Source organism: Echeneis naucrates, chromosome 7 (genome assembly GCF_900963305.1).
Source record: "Echeneis naucrates chromosome 7, fEcheNa1.1, whole genome shotgun sequence".
Taxonomy (NCBI): Eukaryota; Metazoa; Chordata; class Actinopteri; order Carangiformes; family Echeneidae; genus Echeneis; species Echeneis naucrates.
Window position 1 is genome coordinate 269106 of NC_042517.1, and position 14817 is coordinate 283922.

General features: G+C 52.0%; 1 protein-coding gene across 1 annotated transcript; it reads right to left on the reverse strand.

The window, feature by feature from the left end:
- Positions 1–218: 218 nt before the first annotated feature.
- On the reverse strand, positions 219–14336 carry fgd1 (FYVE, RhoGEF and PH domain containing 1). Its single transcript, XM_029506990.1, has 18 exons — positions 13643–14336; positions 8707–8976; positions 8436–8631; positions 7643–8348; positions 7486–7575; positions 7190–7338; positions 6945–7101; positions 6720–6858; positions 4847–4905; positions 4599–4745; positions 4433–4525; positions 3826–3905; positions 3719–3749; positions 3407–3508; positions 3206–3334; positions 2967–3125; positions 2744–2890; positions 219–2668 (listed from the first exon to the last, which is right to left on the reverse strand). The coding sequence occupies exons 1-18, from the start codon at positions 13785–13787 to the stop codon at positions 2393–2395; spliced, it is 3075 nt and encodes a 1024-aa protein (XP_029362850.1). The 5' UTR covers positions 13788–14336; the 3' UTR covers positions 219–2392.
- Between the last annotated feature and the right edge of the window lie 481 nt (positions 14337–14817).

The following is a 14817-nucleotide window of genomic DNA, read 5'->3' on the forward strand; positions in this document are numbered from 1 at the left end:
TCTCTGTGTAAAGTGCCTTGATGTAACTTTAATCTGATTAATTTGATTTTGCCGCTCTGGCCTCAGAGACAAATTGAGTGACTGGAAGTCCCGCAACAATCACCGATCAGCTCCTTCCTCATGATGTCACTTGGTGGCGCTGCTGCATCATTCATCAAAGATCCACAATACAGATGATTTTCAAAAGGCATGTGATCAGTTTAGGTGACTTTATTTAGTTATAACGTCATAAACATTTCTCCTTTTATTTTCTTACAGAGGTGCATGAAGGGAAACATGGACAGAAAGGAAGGCAGTGGCCGGCCACTAACCTATAACCAGTAATCAATAATAGAATTCGACTAGAATACACAGCCATGATGCTGTTACACCCAGGCAGACAGTGGTGGGTTCTGTTGTCATGGTAACTAGAGTCTTTAAGTTGCTATGACAACATGGTAACCAACACAGTTCCAATGATGCGCTGGGCACCTGATTACCATGGTAATGCTCCCCACCTACCACTGATTGGCTCTGGTCCAGCTGGACCTCTGCTGGGGAACCATGGGTGAGAGCAGACAGGAAGGAAACAAAAGATTTTCAGATTAAAAGTTAAATAGAGCAGCACACACTGACTGACGGATATCTGAAGGCAATAACTGGATCAGATGAGGCCAGGTCCAGGCCAGACAGAAAGACTTTAGACTCAGGGGGCTGAACCAGACCAGGGAACAAGAAATACTTTACTACAGTTGGACCCAGTTAGACCTGATCCAGACGGGTCAAGACCGGTCTTTAAAGGTCTGACAGCAGAAAAAGGGAAAATACATCAAACCACGTCAGAGCAGCTGGGCATGATGAGAAATCAGTTATTGGCCATTTTCCTCCAGTGAGCTCAGGGAGGAGAACACAACACTGGAGTCTGTTTTACACGCCAAAAACAGGCCATTACACTTCAACCAGTCTCCGAGACAAACCATCGGAGTCAGTTTCGCATTTTTATCTTACTTTGACTAAAGTAAAGATTCACATAGCTAGCGTATTGCCAGCATGCTGTGGGGCTGTAGTTTTAAACCATCAGACATTTTGTGTTCAACTGATGCGTTTGTCCTTCTTCTTTAGCTGTTCCCTTTTTTAATGCTAAGCTAGGCTAACTATGTCCTGGCCCTGTGTCTGTCGTGGACTGACAGAAGTGGGTGTGGTCTGAGATTCTGTAGAATCACCTGAGTCCTTCTGCTGGGCCTAGATTTGTGTGCGTGTTGGGGTGGGGGGTCATCAGGAGAATAAATTAGAAATTCTTACTCTTTGTTTCCTTCTTGCATCAAGCAAACAACAAACACAGAAATATCAACACTTGTTTTGATCTTTCTTCAGAATAACAAGAACAATATTACTTATTGATTTTTAACAATATTAATAACATCTGGTTTAACTATCAAAACACGTCATCCAAAAGCTGTTGACACTGAAATGCTGAACCACTGCAAGTGAACATGATACAAACAAACAGTCTCTTCTTCTGCATTTAGTCCAGACCAGATTCACCACATTCAGTCCACCAAACCAGGTTCAGGATACAGTCTGGTTTGTCTTCACATCTCCATCTGCTTGAAACTGACTCCTGGGGAGGCTGTCTCATCCAGAGATAAACTCATCAACACAGTAGTGGTCTTTATAGTCTTCATGGTCTTTATGGTCTTTTATGGTCTTCGAGGTCTTCATGGTCTTTGGACCTGATTCAGACTGGTCCTGTTGTTGTGGGAACTGAGCTGGACTACATTCAGTCTGGGTTGTGGTCCCGGTCTTGGTCCTGTTGCTGCAGTGGCTTCTAGAACTGATTCCAGTCGCTCACTGGAATCAATGCAGAAATGATTCTGTCCACTCTGTGGACAGAACCGAGACCTGGACCTGATGTGAACTCAGACACACGTTTGAACCACAGAAAAAAAAGCTAAGGCGATTGACAAATCGGAGGAGCTGATTCAATGTGCTTCACAGCAATCGGCCAATCAGAGCGCTTCAGGTTGCTTGGCAACTCAGGTCAGATTCTTCAGGTGGGATTTCTGAGCTGATAAAACTGTGACATGTCACAGCTCTCGGTGGAGGCGTGTCCTTGGCAACAGCAGCCAGGACTCATGGTTCCTGTGGCGTTCAGAGACAGAGGCGGCGGTTTGTGTCTCAGGTGAGAATTTACAATGATGACGAGAAATCAGAGGCCCCACCCACCTCACCTCACAGGTGAAACAAGAGCGAGAAAGAGAAACACCATCTTGTGTGGACACCAAGAAGAAATCATGCAGACACTTTATATACAGAGTCCAGAGTGTGTGTGTGTGTTTGTGTGCGTTTGTTTCAGCTACGACTGTAAGGACTGCTTGTCATGATGATCATCATCGTATCCCTTCCAATAGAATCACGTATTCTTGACTTCTGCTGCAGCAGCTAGCTCCTCCCCCTCTTCCTCCAGGCTCTCCACGATTGGCTGGTGGACCTGAAATTCCTCCCCCCTCCCAGCCTTTGACAGGATTTCCATCCATCGCCGCTGCAGCTCCTCCCCCTCAGCACTGAAGTACAGGGTCAGGTGACTTTGGGAGATCTTGAAGGCGTTGCGTCGCTCCAGACGGTCAGATGATTCGGGCAACGAGACCTCAAAGCCAATCAGGGGGATGCTGCGCTGCGCCTTTACATCCTGAAGGAGAAACACAAGGAGTCATGTCTCTGCACAAGGGCGCCTCAGGATGCATTATGGGTATTACTGCCTCACCTGTGGAGCACCATAGATGTAAAGCACTAACGGCTCATTGTCAGGGATGACAAACCACGCCTTCTGCCAGCCCCGTCCCCCTCCTTTCTCCATGTGGTGAAGGAAACTACAGATCACGCTGTTCTCTGCAGCCAGTGATGCTTGTTTCTATGGCAACATGCATCAAACAGCTAAATATGAGCACACGTGGCTCAGGGTGACTTCACAGTGATGTCAAACTAACCTCTAGGATGGAGCGCCTCCTCTGGGTGCTGCTGGTCAGCATGGCGGGCGAAGGCAGCACGCCGACCAGTGCAGCGTAGCAGTCAACGCAGACACGGTTGGTCCGATTATTATCGTATGACAGACGAGCCCGAAACTCTGAACATTTCCCACAAACCACCTGGTTCCAACACAGACAGACGTCACTGTGTGTGTGTGTTACAGGTGTGGGGTGATGTCATAGAGGTATGATGAACCTACGTGTCCACATGCTTTACAGTGATGTCGCCGCTTGGTGATGGAGTTAAATGGCTCTTGACATTTCATGCACAGAGTCACTTCTTTCTCTCTGATTGGCGTCGGCGCTCGTTTTCCCAGCTCCACACAGCTCTGAAGAAGACACATACACCACATTACAGCTGAACAGGTTTGTGTGTGTGTGTGTTTGTGTATGTGTTTTACCGGGGAGTGAGGTGGCGTGGATTCGTCATCTCGCAGTGAACAGTTCAAGTGTCTGAAACTCTCCATCGTCTGCTCATGTCTCTGGATTGTTGCCTGGATGGCCTGAACACACACACACACACACACACACACACACACAGCCTGGGTTAATATCTGATGTGGAGAAGTTCCTGCCATTGGGAGTCAGCACTTCCTGCAGAGGTTTCACAATAAAAGCCTCCTTTGATTTAAATTTGCTTCACAGACATCATCAGGCTGCTCCTGTGACCACACCCAGCAGTGATGTCACAAGGTCCTGGACTGTGTGTCTACCTGGATCCAGTCTTTCTTCTCCTCCTCCGTCCTGCAGAGACAGACAGAAAACAACTCAGAAGACAGAACTGGGAGGACTAGAATCCAGTTAAAGGCACCTATGGTACCTGGCCTGCAGCTCCAGGGATCGCTGCTTCCCACAGACCAGGAATGTCCTGGGAACACCTACACTGCTGGACTCCTTCACCTGGAGGAAACAGGACACAGGAGTTAGAAGACAGGAGAGAGGAGAGAGGGGACAGGAGACAGGAGACAGGAGAGAGGAGACAGGTGAGAGGAGATAGGAGAGAGGGGACAGGAGGCGGGAGAGAGGAGAGAGGAGAGAGGAGACAGGAGACAGGAGATAGGAGAGAGGAGACAGGAGACAAGAGACAGGAGGCAGGAGAGAGGAGACAGGAGAGAGGAGATAGGTGAGAGGAGATAGGAGAGAGAAGAGAGGAGACAAGAGACAGGAGATAGGATAGAGGAGACAGGAAACAGGAGAGAGGAGAGAGGGGACAGGAGGCGGGAGAGAGGAGAGAGGAGAGAGGAGACAGGAGACAGGAGACAGGAGATAGGAGAGAGGAGACAGGAGACAAGAGACAGGAGATAGGAGCGAGGAGACAGGAGACAGGAGATAGGAGATAGGAGACAGGAGACAGGAGACAGGAGACAGGAGATAGTGGACGGTCCTTCCTGTGGACGGTCTGAGGACACTTGTGTTCTGTCTCTCACCTCCATCCTATCCACATCGATGCGAGCGCGGACTCCGTACTTCTGACCAATCAGACGCAGCTTTGGGACGCAATACAGCAACCTGTCATTGAACTGCAGAGAGAGACGGTCAGTCACAGGAAGCAGTGGAGGACAGACAGGAAGTGGCAGCTGGCAGGACACGGACCAGGATCAGGTATCGGTCCTGCGTGGTTCCGTTCTTGTTGGACAGTTTGAGGATGTGTCCTTCTTTGATCAGCTCGTTCGTTGGGTTGACGATGTCTTCTTCTCCTCCCAGCAACTCGTACACTTTGAGCAACTTCCTCATCCGCTCCTGATGATGGAATCACCACAGAGACAGCCTGTCACAGTGTGTGTGTGTGTGTGTGTGTGTGTGTGTGTGTGTGTGTGTGTGTGTGTGTGTGTGTCCATTACCATCTTCCTGATGGCAGCGTTGGAGTGTTCTGCTGCCGTGGCGATCAGCTCCAGAGACTCTGACAGAGGAAGAGAAGAAGAAGCTGTTTGAGGAGTCTGAAGGTCTGAAGGTCTGAGTCTGAAGGTCTGAGGATCTGAAGGTCTGAAGGTCTGAGTCTGAAGGTCTGAGGATCTGAAGGTCTGAAGGTCTAAAGGTCTGAGAGTCTGAAGGTCTGAAGGTCTGAGTCTGAAGGTCTGAGGATCTGAAGGTCTGAAGGTCTGAGTCTGAAGGTCTGAGGATCTGAAGGTCTGAAGGTCTGAGGGTCTGAAGGTCTGAGGGTCTAAAGGTCTGAGAGTCTGAAGGTCTGAGAGTCTGAAGGTCTGAGGGTCTGAGGGTCTGAATGTCTGAGAGTCTTAAGGTCTGAAGGTCTGAAGGTCTGAGTCTGAAGGTCTGAGGGTCTGAGGGTCTGAAGGTCTGAGGGTCTGAGGGTCTGAGGGTCTGAAGGTCTGAAGGTCTGAAGGTCTGAAGGTCTGAGTCTGAAGGTCTGAGGGTCTAAAGGTCTAAAGGTCTGAGAGTCTGAAGGTCTGAGGGTCTGAGGGTCTGAATGTCTGAGAGTCTGAAGGTCTGAAGGTCTGAAGGTCTGAGTCTGAAGGTCTGAGGGTCTGAGGGTCTGAAGGTCTGAGGGTCTGAGGGTCTGAAGGTCTGAGTCTGAAGGTCTGAGGGTCTAAAGGTCTGAGGGTCTGAATTTCTGAAGGTCTGAGGGTCTGAGTCTGAAGGTCTGAATGTCTGAGGGTCTGAAGGTCTGAAGGTCTGAAGGTCTGAGCCTGAAGGTCTGAGATTCTGAGGTTTTGAGGGTCTGAGTCTGCAGGTCTGAGGGTCTGAAGGTCTGAAGGTCTGAGTCTGAAGGTCTGAAGGTCTGAGGGTCTGAAGGTCTGAGGGTCTAAAGGTCTGAGAGTCTGAAGGTCTGAGGGTCTGAAGGTCTGAAGGTCTGAAGGTCTGAGCCTGAAGGTCTGAGCCTGAAGGTCTGAGATTCTGAGGTTTTGAGGGTCTGAGTCTGCAGGTCTGAGGGTCTGAAGGTCTGAAGGTCTGAGTCTGAAGGTCTGAAGGTCTGAGGGTCTGAAGGTCTGAGGGTCTAAAGGTCTGAGAGTCTGAAGGTCTGAAGGTCTGAGTCTGAAGGTCTGGGGGTCTGAAGGTCTGAAGGTCTGAAGATCTGAGTCTGAGGGTCTGAAGGTCTGAGAGTCTGAAGGTCTGAAGGTCTGAGGGTCTGAGTCTGAAGGTCTGAAGGTCTGAGGGTCTGAAAGTCTGAGGGTCTGAGGGTCTTAGTCTGAGGGTCTGAGTCTGAAGGTCTGAATGTCTGAGGGTCTGAGGGTCTGAGTCTGAAGGTCTGAGGGTCTAAAGGTCTGAAGGTCTAAAGGTCTGAGGGTCTGAAGGTCTGAGGGTCTGAGGGTCTGAATTTCTGAAGGTCTGAGGGTCTGAGTCTGAGGGTCTGAGGGCCTGAGTCTGAAGGTCTGAATGTCTGAAGGTCTGAAGGTCTGGGGGTCTGAAGGTCTGAAGGTCTGAAGATCTGAGTCTGAAGGTCTGAAGGTCTGAGGGTCTAAAGGTCTGAAGGTCTAAAGGTCTGAGGGTCTGAGTCTGAAGGTCTGAAGGTCTAAAGGTCTGAAGGTCTGAAGGTCTGAGGGTCTGAGTCTGAAGGTCTGAAGGTCTAAAGGTCTGAAGGTCTGAAGGTCTGAGGGTCTAAAAGTCTGAAGGTCTGAAGGTCTAAAGGTCTGAAGGTCTGAAGGTCTGAGGGTCTAAAAGTCTGAAGGTCTGAAGGTCTGAGGGTCTGAAGGTCTGAAGGTCTAAAGGTCTAAAGGTCTGAAGGTCTGAGGGTCTGAGTCTGCTGGTTTGCCGTACTCTGGGCATCCCGGTGGTCCGGTGCGTCCTCCGGTAGCCGGTGTAGGTAGTCTTTGAGCAGCAGCTCGTAGCGTGGGATCCTCTGGACCGGCTCCAGCATGTGGTGCTGCAGAGTCAGGTTCCCACAGCGCTCCTCCCTCTACACAATCACAGACACGCAACAGTCACAACTCCACAACAACTGCTGGACTCTCAACCACAACAGACTGAGCTGGGGATCTGGACCTGGATCTCCTGGATGATGGTCTTGAACTGAACCGATCTCTCCATCCAGGTGTTCACCAGCTCCATGGCCCGGTCGAAGTTCTTCACGTACTCTCCGTACATCTTCAGGAAGGGAGCCAGCTTCTGCAGGATGTCCCCGATGCGTGGGTTCGAGTCCCTGCACACAGAAGGAGGGGTGAGATGTGGTCTTCAGGAGGAGGTCCTCAGGAGAAAGGGGAGAAAAAGAGCAGCAGAGTCCTCCTCACCATTCCTCCATCCTCTTCTGCAGCGCCGGCAGCAGGAACTGCTGGTGGAAACAGTAGATGGAGCAGATGTTGGAGAAGATCCCCTGGACCACGTCACAGGGGAACGAGGACCGGGACCGGGCCTCCTCCAGGAGCCGGGCACAGAACACCTGTAGGAGGACAGAGACCAGGTCAGACCAATCCAGATGATCTAAACTTGATGTTCCAGAATTCAGCGAAGACTGAGGAACCCTCAAAGGCTTCAGCTGTCGACACAGTGGGGTTTCCGCGGCAACAGACAAAGGGATTTGGCTCACCTGGTCCAAGAGGTGGAGCTTGGCGACGTAGGCAGTCTCAGTGTGCAGCAGCTCATTGGCGATATTGAAGACCCTCTGCTGGACTGACAGCTGCACACAGAAACTGCGTTAGATACCTGACACAAATCAATGTCACCTGACCCTGACCGCCGCTCACCTCTGACGAGTCCTGGCGGTCAGTCTTCGGTGGTGGCAGCACCAGAGTTAGCTCCGCCTCCTCCTCCTCCTCCAGGTCGCTGTCTCCCTCCTCAGAGAATTCCCTCACTCTCCTGGCTTCCCCCTCTCCTTCGCCCTCCCCTCCCTCAGCTGCGTACGAGGATGAACTGGAGAGGCGGGGCAGGAGGGCAGGGCTACAGGGATAGGCCACGCCCCCATCATCTACTCCGGCAAAGCAAAGCTCCTCGCTGTGCGATGGAGAGCTGATGCTGTCAATCCCACTGTCCCGATTGGCCAGCTTCCCATCGGTCTGCGAGGAGGGGAGGGACAGACGCTCTGAGGGTAGCTCTGATTGGTCTAGCAGTTGCTGCTGTTCCCTCATTTCCACGGCAACCATGTCATCCTCCAGGTGTTTCTCTGAGGTGCTGTATCCCGACTCCATGGACAGGCGCTTCTGACAGAGGCCATCTTGACACGCTGCTGCCAGCTCCTCCTCCTCATCATCTTCATCCTCCTCCTCACACCCCTCAATGATGTCATCATGATCTTTGACCTCACATGACAGCTCCTCGCCAGGGAGTCGGGGGGGAGCCAATGATGACAACGGCGGTGACGAAGGTCGGGAAGAGCAGAGGGAGGGGGGTGGGTCAGGGAGGCGGGGATATAGAGCCCCCCCAGTGATGTCAGGAACCACAATGATCTGCTCACTGCACACACACAACAAAGAGACAATATAATCTCATGAAAATTCTCAAATCATGACATCACACCATCTCTGACCAATCAGAACTCACCGCTCAAATTTCTCGATGAGTGACAGGACACAGGTCGGAGAGGCGGTGCCTTCAGCCCGGGTGGACAGAGTCCTGCCACCTTTGGGATCAGCTGGGAGGGGTCTGCATGGTGGTGGAGGAGGAAGGGGCTTTTCTGGTGCCCGGGGGCGTGGCTTCAACACCCCCACCTGCTGCAGGTGAGGGGGCTTTGGGGGTACTGAAATGTGAGGTCACAGGTCAGTTGGTGATGTCATCAACTCAATACTGCTGATTCTGACAGGTGGATTTTTACCCTGGGGTTTGGGTCCTGGCAGCGGTGGGCGGCTCTTGCTCGGTGGTGTCATCATGGTCGGCGGTAGCTCCGGCGGCCCCGTGTCATTGACCATCAGCACCGCCCCTCCCTCCAGGGAGGGGGGGCCTGAGGAGGAGGAGCTCGGCCCCGGGTCTGAGCTCAGCTGCTGAGGAGCGTCAACATCCAGCGGTGCCTGGTGGCCACACGGCGAGCAGGACGGCTCCAGAGAAAGACTCTTCGTCAGCAAGCTGGGACTGGAGGAGGAGGGGCCTGGGGGTGACATCACAGAGGACACCTGTCACACCCCCCACTCTAATGAATCAAACCGTCTCCATGGAAACGCCCTGATAACTTTGATTTGACAAAGACAGCAGAGATATGAGGACACACAGTAATAGCTTCCACATGAAGTCTGTTTGTGGTCAGTTCACGGCTGCAGCTCATTGGATGATTCCTGCTGCTTCCTGTCAGCTGATTGGCTCAGAAGAATAACTTAAAACAACTAAATGACTTTCAAAATAAATGTGAAACACTGAGCTATAACTGGACTGGAACTGCAGCTCCCATCAGGCCTTGGTCCGGGTCTCAGAGACCAGATCAAGTCGGTGTTGTGGTCCCTGAGTCCACTAGGACTCCAGGAAACCAGTCCCCAGGGGGACTTGGACCTTCTCTGAGACTCTGCCTGTTGGTCTAGCTGTAAGATCTGTCCCAAATCTAACAGAGAACCTGGATCAGACCAGTGAGGAGTCCTGGGGCCATTGAAGAAGTTCTGATGGTCTTCAGGAGGTTCTGACAGTCTTCAGGAGGTTCTGACAGTCTTCAGGAGGTTCTGACAGTCTTCAGGTTCTGACGGTCTTCAGGAGGTTCTGACAGTCTTCAGGAGGTTCTGGCAGTCTTCAGGTTCTGACGGTCTTCAGGTGTTCTGGCAGTCTTCAGGAGGTTCTAACGGTCTTCAGGAGGTTCTGACGGTCTTCAGGTTCTGACGGACTTCAGGTGGTTCTGAAGGTCCTCAGGAGGTTCTGACTGTCTTCAGGAGGTTCTGACAGTCTACAGGAGGTTCTGACGGTCTTCAGGAGGTTCTGACGGTCTTCAGGAGTTCTGGCGGTCTTCAGGTTCTGAAGGTCTTCAGGAGGTTCTGGCAGTCTTCAGGTTCTGACGGTCTTCAAGAGGTTCTGATGGTCTTCAGGAGGTTCTGATGGTCTTCAGGAGGTTCTGGCAGTCTTCAGGTTCTGATGGTCTTCAGGTTCTGACGGTCTTCAAGAGGTTCTGATGGTCATCAGGAGGTTCTGGCAGTCTTCAGGTTCTGATGGTCTTCAGGTTCTGACGGTCTTCAAGAGGTCCTGACAGTCTACAGGAGGTTCTGACATCTTCAGGTGTCCTGGCGGTCTTCAGGTTCTAACGGTCTTCAAGAGGTTCTGACAGTCTTCAGGTGTTCTGGCGGTCTTCAGGTTCTGACGGTCTTCAGGAGGTTCTGGCAGCCTTCAGATTCTGACGGTCTTCAGGAGGTTCTGACAGTCTTCAGGTGGTTCTGGCGGTCTTCAGGTTCTGACTGTCTTCAGGTGTTCTGGCAGTCTTCAGGTTCTGACGTTCTTCAGGAGGTTCTGATGGACTTCAGGTTCTGACAGTCTTCAGGAGGTTCTGACGGTATTCAGGTGGTTCTGGCGGTCTTCAGGTTCTGACGGTCTTCAGGAGGTTCTGACAGTCTTCAGGTGGTTCTGGCGGTCTTCAGGTTCTGACAGTCTTCAGGTGTTCTGGCAGTCTTCAGGTTCTGACGTTCTTCAGGAGGTTCTGGCAGCCTTCAGGTTCTGGCGGTCTTCAGGAGGTTCTGGCAGCCTTCAGGTTCTGACGGTCTTCAGGAGGTTCTGACGGTCTTCAGGAGGTTCTGACAGCCTTCAGGAGGTTCTGGCAGCCTTCAGGTTCTGGCGGTCTTCAGGAGGTTCTGGCAGCCTTCAGGTTCTGACGGTCTTCAGGAGGTTCTGACAGCCTTCAGGTGGTTCTGGCGGTCTTCAGGTTCTGACGGTCTTCAGGAGGTTCTGACGGACTTCAGGAGGTTCTGGCTGTCTTCAGCAGTTTCTGGCAGCCTTCAGGTTCTGACGGTCTTCAGGAGGTTCTGGCAGTCTTCAGGAGGTTCTGACAGCCTTCAGGTGGTTCTGGCGGTCTTCAGGAGGTTCTGACGGACTTCAGGAGGTTCTGGCAGCCTTCAGGTTCTGACGGTCTTCAGGAGGTTCTGACAGCCTTCAGGTGGTTCTGGCGGTCTTCAGGTTCTGACGGTCTTCAGGAGGTTCTGACGGACTTCAGGAGGTTCTGGCGGTCTTCAGGAGGTTCTGGCGGTCTTTAGGCTCTGGCGGTCTTTAGGCTCTGGCGGTCTTCAGGTTCTGGCGGTCTTCAGGAGGTTCTGACAGCCTTCAGGTGGTTCTGGCGGTCTTCAGGAGGTTCTGACGGACTTCAGGAGGTTCTGACAGCCTTCAGGTGGTTCTGGCGGTCTTCAGGAGGTTCTGACGGACTTCAGGAGGTTCTGACAGCCTTCAGGTGGTTCTGGCGGTCTTCAGGAGGTTCTGACGGACTTCAGGAGGTTCTGACAGCCTTCAGGTGGTTCTGGCGGTCTTCAGGAGGTTCTGACGGTCTTCAGGAGGTGCTGGCGGTCTTCAGGTTCTGGCGGTCTTCAGGAGGTTCTGACGGACTTCAGGAGGTTCTGACAGCCTTCAGGTGGTTCTGGCGGTCTTCAGGAGGTTCTGGCGGTCTTCAGGAGGTTCTGGCAGCCTTCAGGTTCTGGCGGTCTGGAGGTCACTGGCCACATGTTGTAGTCTGATCCCAGAGTCCAGGTTTAAGCTAACCTGGTTTCGGTCTGACCCGTGGTCAACTGGTGGGCGGGGCCTTTACGGCTGATCTCCGTGTATTGACCATCGATCACTGATCGTGTCACGTGACTGGACACATCTGGCAGACGCAGTCTCGCGCAGCCACAGTAGCCAGCATGCACTGCGGCGAGATGTCGGTCAGTATGTGCGCGTGCACGACAGTCTATGTGAGCGTGCATTCAGATATTCTCCATCTCTTTTCTGTCCTTCCTCCTCTTCCTCCTCTTCCTCCTCTTCAAGGTTCTGGAGGTTTTTGTAGAAACGAGTCGAGTGCTGATGAGGCTGCAGCTGTGTGCGCGCCGCCGGGCGTGTGCACGCCCGTGCTCATGCAGCGGTTGTCAGCAGTCCGTGTGTGTGTGTGTGTGTGTGTGTGTGTCGGACTCACCCCTGCTCAGGCTGCTTCTGTCCATGTACATCGCGCAGCAAAACACAAATCCGGTCATGAAAGAAAATGTTGGTGCGGGAGCGCCTTCCCGGTCCACAGCAGGAGAAGAAACCGGGTCAGACTCAGGCTCGGACCGGATCGGGCCGGAACGGTTCAGACCCCCGTTCACTCTCTCACACACCGACTGCAGACCGACGGGCTCCCGCTTCACCTCCGATAAGTAGGTTAGATCCGCTCGGTTTGGTTCAGTGGGCTGCCCGGTGTGAGAGCAGGGGGGCGGCGGCAGAGAGAGGGAGGGGGAGGGGAGGCAGGTTTCCTTGACAACAAATTAGGAAGGGGAGGGGGGCGGGGGTATGTACATTGGAGCTTGGTTCTCAACCGGTCCAGAACTCTTCAGGTCCAGGTCAATACCAGGTCGAGACCTTCACTGAGATCTTGATGGTCCTGGTCCTCCTCATCAGGTTCTGTTGCTAGGTGACAACTAGTGGTTGTAGTGATGATGTCAGGAGCAGGAAGACTGAAGGGGTCCACTGGTCCAGGATCAGGTCCAGAATGTGTTGATCCGCAAATAACTCACGTGAGTGGGCGTGGCTAGGTAGGGGGAGGATGTGGTGGAGCAATGTTAGCTAATCTCTTTTCTACTGAGTTAGCATGTAGCATGCTAACTACCAGCTGCTAATTAGATAATACCAAGCTGCCTGAATTGACAGTATGAATTCCGTCGTCATCATCATCAACATTTAAGCTCCACCCCTTCATGGTGGATAAAATCTTCTGCTTCCACTTGAGACTTGAAATCAAACACACCCTGCCAGATGATGGCAGGGGAAGAGATAAAACTCAAGACTGACCTCTGACCTTTGACCTCACTTACACATACACTAAAATATACACAACACCCCTCCCCTAGAGTAACAGTGAGCAATGCACTGACCTACAGAGAGAGAGGCTCGCTCGGCCATTCCCTCAGGACATGTATGAATGGAGGGAGAGAGTGTGTATGAGTGTGTGTGTGTGTGTGTGTGTCTCTAGCCATAACATGTCCTGTTCTGCAGCTGGGAGGATGTAGCTCTGAAAAGAGCCAGTTTTCATCTTTACGGGACGGATCACATGATCAACCTGAGCTCATGTGACAGAAAACATCTGACCACGCATTTTCAACATGTGAAGCCAGTCGTCTCCAAGGAAACACCCTGCTCAGTTTGATTTGACAGACACAGAAGAACTACATGGAGGAACAAACACACACACGTTAATCTTTCAGCAGCTGAATCTGTCGTCTATTTTTAATCTTCAGCTCTTCATTCATATCTGCTTCCCATTGCAAAGCATGCTGGGAAGACGGGGGGGTGAGGACACGGGTAAATCACCGCCAAGCCTCAACAGAAGTTCCTGAATTTTGAGATGCCACAATTACTCCAAACTTTTCAAAGCCTTCAGAAAAACACCTTCAATAACTCCAATATGGAGCTGAATCTCAGATCTCAGTGGATCTCTGACACATCACATGACACACACACAGTTCTCACCCATCGATGCTAAACATGGAAACATCATGTGACCTGTCTGACCTCAGCTCCACCAGAGAGAGAGAGTCACACATTAAATCTGATTCAAAAGCCCAAAGACATGAACCAGAACCTGGTGGACCTGAGGACAGGAGACTCAGGACATGACACAGACGGGGACTTACCTGTCCTGCAGGTAGAGCTCAGGTGGTAGGAGAACCTCATGGTGCTGAAGTGACTGGAGAAAGAGGAGGGGGGAGGGGGAGGGGGAGGGGGAGGAGGTGGGAGGCTGCCCCCCAGCAGGGCGCAGCGAGGTCGGTTCAGCTGCATGATTCAGTTCTGACTCTTAATCTGAAGGCTCAGAGTTTCAGGCAGTCACTTCCTGTTTGTTCAGCGAGACCTTGTCCAGGCCACTCTGATCCAGTCCGGGTTCAGGAGCAGCATCGTGGACCACACATCTCCCCCCTCCTTCACCCTCCCCCCCTCTCTCCCATCCTCCCATTCCTTCTCTCACTCTTCCAGAAAACCAGACCCCTCCAATATCTCCATCCCCAGCTCCACGTCTGCTGGACTCCAGAGACGGTCTGAAGATCTCCAGGTCTGGTGAAGATCCGTCTGCAGCTCTCGGACCAGAGAATTATTAAAAGATAAAATCTTCCCAGATGAAACCTAATCCAGATCTGGTCCCCTGGTCTCTGCTCTGTAGATCTTCTCCTTGGACTCACTTCAGTCCAGAATCTGCAGACTTTGCTCCTCGCGTAGAACTGGATCCAGTTATCCGAATCTCCTTCGTCCGAGCCCTCCTCTTTCCCTCCGAGAGAAAGTTAGAGACCTTCAGTCAGTCTCGTCTCTCTCAGCTGCTTCAGGCCTTTGTGTGAAAATGAGCTGCCAACCAACACAACAACTCCTCCTCTTCCTCCTCCTCCTCCTTCTCGGTCCAGACATCTGATCCCAGACCTGCCCCCCCCTACCCGTCTTTCTCTCATCTGTTTCTCATTTTCTCTCTGTCTGTTTTTCTGAGGCTGAAATCTGAAGCAAAAGGAAACTACAGAGAAATTCCAGCAGTTATTAGTCTTGCTCAGATCCTGTTTGAAAGCGGACCAACAGGGGGCTCCACCGAGATCCTGGACCTGGCCCGAGTCCTCCTGGGTTCTGCTCTTCACACAAGCCACTCAGAAATTCATGATGGCTGTCGTTTCTGGCCCGGAAATCACATTTTTTTACTTTTACAAGTTCAGCTACAACCATCTGTAAATCAGAAGAGAAGGCGGATCTGATAGCTCTGTTCTATATCCTGATTGGTTTGTGCAGTCTGTCAATCAGACAGTAGCTACTCCCAATAACTAAACTCCATTCAAAT